The sequence below is a fragment of the Melopsittacus undulatus genome, chromosome 8 (assembly GCF_012275295.1).
Source record: "Melopsittacus undulatus isolate bMelUnd1 chromosome 8, bMelUnd1.mat.Z, whole genome shotgun sequence".
Lineage (NCBI taxonomy): Eukaryota > Metazoa > Chordata > Aves > Psittaciformes > Psittaculidae > Melopsittacus > Melopsittacus undulatus.
The window spans coordinates 31,213,586-31,223,187 of NC_047534.1; the positions used below are offsets into that span (position 1 = coordinate 31,213,586).

General features: G+C 46.6%; 1 protein-coding gene across 1 annotated transcript; it reads right to left on the reverse strand.

Annotated features, from left to right (window-relative positions):
* Positions 1-7,831: 7,831 nt before the first annotated feature.
* On the reverse strand, positions 7,832-8,719 carry LOC101867633 (testis-specific serine/threonine-protein kinase 6). Its single transcript, XM_005145571.3, has one exon. The coding sequence runs from the start codon at positions 8,663-8,665 to the stop codon at positions 7,832-7,834; it is 834 nt and encodes a 277-aa protein (XP_005145628.1). The 5' UTR covers positions 8,666-8,719.
* Between the last annotated feature and the right edge of the window lie 883 nt (positions 8,720-9,602).

Here is a 9,602-nt window from a genome sequence, read left to right on the forward strand (position 1 = left end):
TGCCTGCTCAGGGCACTACAAGGAGCATCACTGATCTTCCCTAGGAGATGGGCAACCTCCACACAAGGGTTTGATACTGTGTGTTGTGCCCTAGGCAGTGCTCAGTGAGGCCAGGTCCCTGATGAGAATTCCATAGTTTAATGAGTGGAAGTGGGTTTTTTTGGTAGCAAGAGGAGATTTGCTAGGCTGCTTATACTGCAGTAGTGAATGGCAAATCTGGTGGCAGAGTCGCTAAAAGCCACGGGCAATGACAAGCTATGGAAACGTTTGGTGCACCTGGATTGAGATTGCATGTGCTCTGCTAGTTGGCAACAGCCCTTATGATTTGACTGGCACTGAATGCATAGAAGTGACCTGAGTCTGTCTATTACTGGAAAAAAAATGTCACCATTACAAAAACTACCCTTCTCTGTGCTGTTGTTATTTGTCTGATACTGGAATTAGCTATAGATTCTGATATTGGTATTAGCTATAGGTTCTGATATTGGTATCAGCTATAGGTTCTGATACTGGTATTAGCTATAGATTCTGTCCTGTTCTGGCATGAACTGCAGCTCTGCAGGCATGTATATCTATTTCAGATTTTCCTGCCAGTAAATCTAGGGGAAGATCTTGGAAACATGAGCTCAACTTCAGCAGTGCATTGTGATGATCTTTTCTGTGCATGATGATTTCAACCATAACTAGGTATAGCAACTTGCTTTGTCTGACCATTCATTCTGGAGACCAGCAATATTTAAGCTTTCAGCAGAGTTAATAATTGAGCCAGTCAGCATTTTAATGTATGCACTTGGTTAAAGCCCTGGTTCTACATGCCAAAGTCTCCTCTGATGCTTTCTGCTCCATGGGAAATCTCACATACACACCAATCCCATTACAAAGACCTCTGTTGCTTCCCTGCTGTCAGGTAGGTCATGAGCTGATGCCCATTTTGGTGTCCTCTCTGAGTGCTGTGTGGCTGTGGAGTTTTGCTAGCAAAGCATCTGAGGTGCAGCTGCTCCTTCCCCATGTAAAATCTGAGGCATGCAGCAAATGCAGGGGTAGAGTAAAACCAAAGAAACGAAGCAGGGTACAATGGAAAACACAGATGTTTTACAAGCGTTATAGACCAAATGCAAAAAGGCTCCAGTTCCATAATGAAATTAACTTTGTGCTGAGCTGTTGGTCTGAAGCTCAAATCCTGCATAATGTCTTGAGAATAGCATTTGTAATAGATTTAATCTGCTGACAGACTGATGCTCTGTCCCAAAACCACTGGCACAGCTGTCTCCATGAGTATCTTCCTGCCAGACATTGCCTGAAATAGTCTTACAAAAGATAGAAAACTGAAGCTTCTTTTTCTGCCGTGACGATGAAATGAAATACATGGTGGCAGCAGGAAAAGCTACAGTCACCACTGTAATGTCTCTCACTCACATCTTCACAGTTAACCATGCTGCTGAATCAGATACTCCTCCTTGTCCCTACCTCCACCAGTACCACCACCACTGTCCTGCCTGCATCCCTGGACACGTCATTACACATCCTCCCCTCTTGGGAGTTCTGTCCTTACTTGTGCCTGGGCCACCCTTCTGCATCCCTTCACCAGCAGTAGTTTCCTCCTACTCCAACATGGTAGTTTGAAGACCTGCTGTTGATGAGGATTTGCTTTTGATATTTCTCCCCCTGTTTATGGGAATACATGTGTTTACTTGAAGGCTATGTGTATTTATTTGAAGGTTGCTACTAGTTCCAGCTCTCCCATGGGTCCTTCCTCCAGCAATTCCCTAGATCCATCACTAGTAAATAAACACAGCGCTCAGTATTGGAAAAGATAATTAGCTGTATAATGCAAAATTGTTTTCCTCAGGATTTATTCATCAATTACGGTTTATCCTGGATGGCTCAGCTTGAACCATTTTCTGGGCAAGGGAGAAATGATGTTAAATAGAAAAAGAGGAAGCTATTGTTATAGTAAATGACTGGATACATATGTGCATGACTGTGTGTTTTAGGTCGTCCATAACAGGCATCCTATTGACAAGCTAATGAACATGCAAATGAGGAACCAAGGATTATCATTATATTTGAGGCAATGATGCGTATTTTGGGGTGTTTTGCTATTAATTAATGCGAATGCTGTCTGGTTGGTTGGTTGCTGTGCTCTGCCAGGAGCAGCACAAACCTTGCCTCTCCTCTTTGCAACCTCCTTTTTGCCTTCACCCACCAAACCCTACCTTGTGCTCATGGTGGAACAGCAACAGCTTACCCGCCTTCAGGCTAGGGATGCCAGCATCTGAGTTAAAGATAAAGCCAAGTCAGCTGCAGTAAAGGCTCCTGCTGTATATTTAATTAAGGTTTTAATGAAAATGGCACATTGTCCCTCTCTGGAGAACACACTGATATGACAGTGCTGTGCAGAGCATTAGGAAAAAAATGATGTTGCCAGTTACACTTCCAGTGGGTCAACACAGTACATGGAGAATAAGCGGAGTGACATATGGAGAAGGAGTGGTCAGGGATTTCTGAAGGGCTTGCCTGGATGTGCTCAGTTCCCTCAGCTACTATTTACTTTAAAACCATTTAGTAGGACTTGAGAGCTCTCAGCATCTGGTGGAATCCAGACCCTTTGTAAATACACTCCTATGGGGGTGCAAGGTGATCTGTGAACCTGTCAGCTACCATGTGGACTCTGAGGATGCTGCTGTTGACCTTGTCTCATTATTGGTGTTAAATTGGTTGGCTGAGAGGCATTTAATTAGTTCCCTGGGTTTTTTTTTAAGCTGGAATAACTTGTTTTGTAAAGCAGGCTGTGAGCTGTGCTGCCCAGGAATTCTTCTCTGACGCTAGGTAAGGCATGAGGCAAGCCAGACCTCCATGGTGTACTACTGCCTACAGATGGTATGGTCCAAGAGAAGGTCCTCTCCTGTGCCCAAGTTGTCTCTCATTTAAGAGATGAGATTGTCTGAGGCAGAGATGATCAATAACAATGTCTGTACACAGGACCTTTCCCAATAGGGTTCCTGTGACATTTAGGTGCCACCTGAATATAACAAACATCTGTCAGCTGAGAGAAAGAAATAACACCATGTATGTCTTTCAAGGAATCTGTGTCTGATAATAATGTGAGAAGGCAGGAAGGAGATCAGACACTTCAACTGTCCCTGTGCAGCTCTTCAAAGAGAAGCACCTAACAACCATGTACACCCCTGTGCTCTGCCTTTTTCTGTGCTTATGTTGTTGTCACCTGTAAGAGAAGTCAGTAATAACCAAAATGTAGTGTTAAATGCAGTGAAGAAATTTGGACCCCTTATTCAGAGCATGGAAAAGAAGTGTCATCCATCTGTCTTTTGTAGTGCATTTCCTTTCATTCATTTATGAGATCAGATTGATTTGGAAGCAGTTTTGGGAGAGGGAATTCACATGTCTTTCCAGGCCACCAAATACTGTTGAATTTATTATCACTTCAAGATAGAGTCATGCTCTGACCAGAAGACTGGAGGCTAGGGAAGTTTTGAGCTGTAATGTAAAATGAAATCCTCTTGGCTTTATGTAAACCACTTACTTAGGCTGTTCACTATAACAGGGGGAGAATAATGTTTACTGCTTGGTGCTAGTGTGAGGAATAATATTAGCTGGGTGCTGTGAAAATGAAAACATTCTTCACAGAAATCCTCTTGTCTACAAGGAAAATGATGTGCACAAAGAGCCTTTGGATCCTGAGAAACTCTCATTAGCTTAATTATGCGTCATATAAGCAAATGGATCAAGACAAGAATATGCTTGTCCCCTTCCTCCCTATGTCTTCCAACAGACAAGTAACTGTAGAGACCCACAGAGCAATGGACTATGAAAAGAGAAGAGAAGGAGATCTTAAACTGAAGAAGGGCTGAGATGCACACAAGAGCATGGAGGCCCATAAGCATGGGGTCTGAAAAGAGAGAGGAGGATGGTAGGTGGCAGGATAAAAGGCTGCCAGCACTGGGGACTGCAGCTATGGTAAGGTTAATGTATTTAAGCAGAGAGAGGTCTGTTTATTTGCTAAATGGCCTGTTGAAAGCTTTGCCTTCCCAGTGAGGCAGGTCACCTGGGTGTGCATCTCACCCAACCTGCCTGTGCTGGCTCTGCCAAGGGTAATTGAAGCAGGTCATTAGCTGCAAGCTGAGCAGCTCTGCTTCACTGTAGGCAGGAATGTACAGCCCTGAGAGCACCAGCTTGAGAGTTAATGCAGGGATACATGAGGTGTTTGATTACCCAGCAGTGTTTTCCCACAATTCATGAATATACTTATCTCCAGAGTTTGGTAACATGTACGCTTCTAAATAGCTGAGTCCTAAAGCTTATCAGACACATCAGCTGTGACCTAACATCTTGAAAGCAAATGTTGCTCAGCTGAAGAGGGAGCTGATGTCAATGTGCAGTGAATTATGTCCCATCCTTTAATTTACCCAAAATAAATACTGTATATCAGGCGAGATGATGCTGAATTTGGACAAAAGAACAGTGGGAGGAAAGCTATACTAGAAGTCCGGAAGATGTCTTTGAATTTTTTAATGCTCTTCTCAGATTAAATAAATAAAATTGATTCAAGATGTTTAGAAAATATCCTGAGAAAATACTAAGCACTACATTCTGATGAATATCCTTATGAGAGTCCCTCTGGAAGACTCTCCAGTGAGCCTTTGGGTGACACAGGGCGTGACAACAGGGCTGTGGACAGGGTCATGCTCAGACCATGTAGTAAGCTAACAGGAGCTGGATGGTGGCGTACCACAGAGCTGCCTTGTACGGTCTCTGAATGTTCCCCTTCTTATCCTTGAAGAAGGATTAAATCATATATAAAATATATTTACCGTGTATGCTCATCAGCTCCCCCACTGAAAGTTATTTATTTGGTGCTGGGATTAGGACCCTTCATTTCCAGATCACACCACACTAGTATGTTATGAACAGCCTGAGGAGGACAGTCACATCGCAGAACGATGACAGTGGGACTGATTGGGGTATTGATAATGCAGTGTGTCTGTTTATGCCTCCCATGGGTGCACAGTTTAAAGGCTCTCTCATAAACACAGGGTGCTGTGATTCATGGCTAGGATAGTGGGGCCCATCTGCCAGCATCAGGGAAGGGGCACATCCATTGACTGCACACCTCCAGGAAGGTTAAGAAGTATTTCTACCCTCCTGATGAGGAAATGAGCCCAGGGAAGTGGCAGGCTTAGCACACACAGTGATGAGTGCCTCTGGTACAGAGAGGGGAGGGATGCAGAGCATGCCCCTAACCCTGCTGCTGGGGCACGGCCTAGGAGCCTTCCTCCCAGCCTGCTCTCAGCCGCTTTGTTTCTGCTCTCCTCCAACACTGATTTCCCATTGGTGCAAATTAGATAAGAATTGGTTCAGAGTCTTTAATTGTGACTGTAATTTTTAATCTGCACAATTAGATTTGTAATGGGCTATTTTCACAGTCTTGGGACTGCTCTGAGGTCGTTAGTGCTGGGCTCTGTGAGATTACCATCTGCATGGAGAAGGCAAGGGCTGCAGGGCAGCATTATGAGCCTCCTGTGGCTCATTCAAATCACTTCCTACTTGAACCCCAGCTGCTTTCCCAGCCACTTAAGGGGGTACATCCTTGCAAAACATTAGTAATCTATCCCTACTCGTGTCCTCTCAACTGATGCAATAGTTTAGGAGAATATGGTGCTATGGGGAGATTAATAGGATCTGGGGTTTAGAGAGACTCCTTTTATATTAGCTTTGTCTCTAACAACAGAAAATCAATGGAAAGCAAAAGGAGAGACAATACAGTAGCACCGGGACTGGCACCAGGTTTCTGCTTCCCAGGCTGTGGGGAAGTACTTGTAGGTAAGCAAGGGCTGGAGTGAGGCATGGCATGGATGTGAGAAGCTACCTGGAAATCACAGAATCATAGAATAGTTAGGGTTGGAAAGGACCTTGAGATCATCCAGTTCCAACCCCCCTGCCATGGGCAGGGACACCTCACACTAAACCATATCACCCAAGGCTCTGTCCAACCTGGCCTTGAACACTGCCAGGGATGGAGCATTAACAACCTCCCTGGGCAACCCATTCCAGTACCTCACCATCCTAACAGTAAAGAACTTCCTCCTTATATCCAACCTAAACTTCCCCTGTTTAAGTTTTAATCCATTACCCTTTGTCCTATCACTACAGTCCCTAATGAATCAGGGAGCTCTCCCAGTGGAAGGTGGTGGCTTTGGGGTGAGGCCCATGTGGTGGTTGGAAGGAGAGTAGGAAAACTCTGAGCCTTGCTGAAAATCTCACTGCCCTGAAATCTGCCTCCTCACTTCCCACATCCTTATGAATTCTCTCCTACTTCTCCATCCCCAGAATCTTCCTGATCCTTCCCAAGCCTGTTTCCCCAATCACGAATGGCCCCAAGATGCTCCTTCCTATCCCTTATTCCTCTACTTTGGACTTCACTGCTGCTATAAAGTCCTATTTTGCAGCTGCAAGGGGGAGAACAAAGTAAATCTTCATTCTGGAGGTGGCAAAATTCACTGTATCCTGTGTACTGGAAAGTCTGGGGCTGGCTCTGCTGCCACATCTTGTTCTACTTAAACTGCTGCTTTTAATAGACCCAGAATGTTTGCTTTGTCAAAGGTGTTTCCTTCTCTTCCATGTGCACTGGTGTGTGTTCATGTAAGTCCAAGCCCGGCCATGGGAGCTGCTGCCAGGGCTGCCTTGGGTTACCTCACATGGCACCAGCAACATGATGGAGGCTGATGGACCACCCAGCAGGAGCTCTCCTGACTTCAGTTGCAGTGGGAGCTGGGTCAGAGATTGTCTAAATGAGGTTTAAAATGTCTCGTGTCAGATGCCAGCCCCTACCTTTAATTAACCCCTTGAAAATAGGACTTACCCGTGGGGATCTGCAGTAGATTTTGGGGGCTGCATCTGGGGGCAGTGGTAATTTCTATGTTGAAGCTGGACAGCGGGTGTTAGCAAAGCAGTTAGCCTTTGTATCTCTATTCCTTTCTCATTTCAGGTTCTCCGTGTCCAGTGGCATTTCTTTCTCATCAGATATCTTTTAGCAGAGATTTCAAATGCAGGTAAGAATCAATATCTGAAAGATGCAGTTAAACTTCAGGTGTGGATCTCTAACCCACACCGAAACATTTGGCTCAGTAATGCTGTCCAGTTGCTTGCAAAGACCCTGCTGTGAATTAGGGCTACAAATACCACTGGCACACAAAACCTGTGAGATTTTCTCTGCAGCAGTGATTTGCAGGACCACTGCTTCCCCCCTCCCACCACCCAAATACAGTTTGGTGGCCAAGAAAGTTGAGGACAAGCCAAGACCTGCGTGAGAACAGCTTTCCTCTTGCAGTGCAGGGCAGGGCCCTGTGCATACCACAGTAGAGGGTGGGGAGCAACAGAGAGGAGAGCTGCATGGGAGTTTCAGTGCTCATTATATGTACTAGGGAGCAAGCAACATAAAGGATTGGCGCTGCACACTGCAGCTCACCACCCTGCCCTGCCCATGCTGGCTCCATCGGACAGCACCAACCTATCTGGCAAAGGGTTCAGGTCCCCCCCACCCCAGTCAGCCTCCCACTTTGCTCTTACTGCTAGCTCAGCATGGTCATTGTATCTTGAAACCCAACCCACAGCAGGCTCATGTCTTCTCTGTGGAAGGATCTCACCACCTTCTGGGAGTACATGGTCTTGGCGGTGCTTGCTCAATCAGCTCCACACAGTGGCACCCCCAGGGCTCAAAATGATCAATAAATCACAGAAAGCTTTTCTATCACAGAACTGATTACACTAAGGTGTTATTGCCTTCCCCACTCTCTGGGGAGAGCTTCCGCATTCAGATGTCCCCCTTCAACCAGCTGTTCTTGGCCACTTGCCCCACACCGGGCCGGGAGGCTGGGTTGTACTGGAGCAGTTGGGTGATGAGGTCTTGGCAGGGCTTTGGCAGTGGGGGCAGCCCCTCAGGGTACAGCACTCCTTTCTTCTGTTGCTGGAATATTTTGCAGACGTGGGTATTGCCAAAGGGCATGCAGCCCACCACCATCACGTAGAGCATCACCCCCAGGCTCCACATGTCGTACTTCTTGGCGTCGTAGGGGATGCCCATCAGCACCTCCGGGGCACTGTATGCTGCTGACCCACAGAACGTGGTACTCAGGTCTGGGTAGCTGTCAGTCTCCTTGCTGAAACCAAAGTCACTGAGTTTGGCCCGGTGACCATCAGCAGTGAGCAGCACATTCTCACACTTGAGGTCCCGGTGCACCAAGTTGCGGTCATGCAGGTAGCGCACAGCACTCACAACCTGTGCAAAGATGTCCCGGGCCTTGGGGACACAGGGCAGCTTCCCCAGCTGCTGCACCAGCTTTAACAGGTCAGTGGCTGCCGCCTCCATCACTATGTAGAGCTTCCCATTGCAGACCTCGATGAGCTCCAAGATGTGCACGATGTTGGGGTGCCGGATCTTGCGCAGGATATTGAGCTCCCGGGGCAGAAACTTGTACACAAAGGTGTGGGGTGCTTGCTGCCGGTCCACCACCTTGATGGCGAGGGGGCCCTTGTATTTGTTGGAAGTGGCTGCTTTCACCTTGGAGAAGCTGCCTTCCCCAATTGTGTGACCCAGCCTGTAGCCCAGATCATGAAGTATCTTCTCTCCTCCATCTGTTTTTGGCATGATGTCCGATCTTGATGGTCTTAATCGAAGCTGGTGCTTTGCTCCAGGATTTGAAAGCTTTTGTATGGTGTGTGGCACCTGGTGACCTTCACTCTCCTCCATGGCCTGGTGGGTGCCCCTTTGGGCTCCAGGGCACACCCGGCTATTGTGATGGGGTGAAGTTCTATGGCAGTGCCTTTGTGGGATCAAAAAGGTTCCTGGTGTGTGCCCTCAGCTCATGGGTGTCTGAGGTGTGCCCGTGCCCATGCATATGCCAGGGGAGAACTCCCACAGGTGATATTTTAGAGCTTTTACCTTTTTCACCTCTTCAAAATAAGGCTTTTTGTGTGATGAGAGATGAGGAATCCATTTGGGTACCTGTACCAGATTTCTGAAGGGTATTAGTTATATTAAAATCAAACTGCATAAAGTGGCACAAAGGAGTGATTTCTACTGTCTCTGACTGCACACCACCTTGGCCGGCTGTAAATAGTTCATTTTTCATTATGATGGTGCAGGGAGATATTCTACTAGGTAGGTTTTCTGATTTAGGGTGATGTGGATGGGGAACTTTAAATCCATCTTTCAGAAGAAACAGCTTTTCAGTTTCTTAATCTTATAATTGCTCTCCCTCTATGTTTATCAGAATGGTATTTTGGGGATTCACAGAGAAGGAGTGAGACCAGAGATCCTTCAGAGAGCTTCTCTAATTTAGATTTTAAATGCTTTTATTCAGTTCTAGTTTCCATAAAAGTGACAGCCACATTAAGCATGGGAGCAGGAGCTGGGCTGGGTCCCACATCCACTCCAGAGCAAAGCATCCCACCTCTTGCATGCTGCTTCCTAGGTCAGCATCAGCTCCTTCCTCCAAGTGCTGCATCCTTGGCTCTCACAAACAGCTGTTTCTGGTTTGTGCTGGGCTTTTTAAGCTGCTCGAGGATCCCGTCCTCCCTGTGGA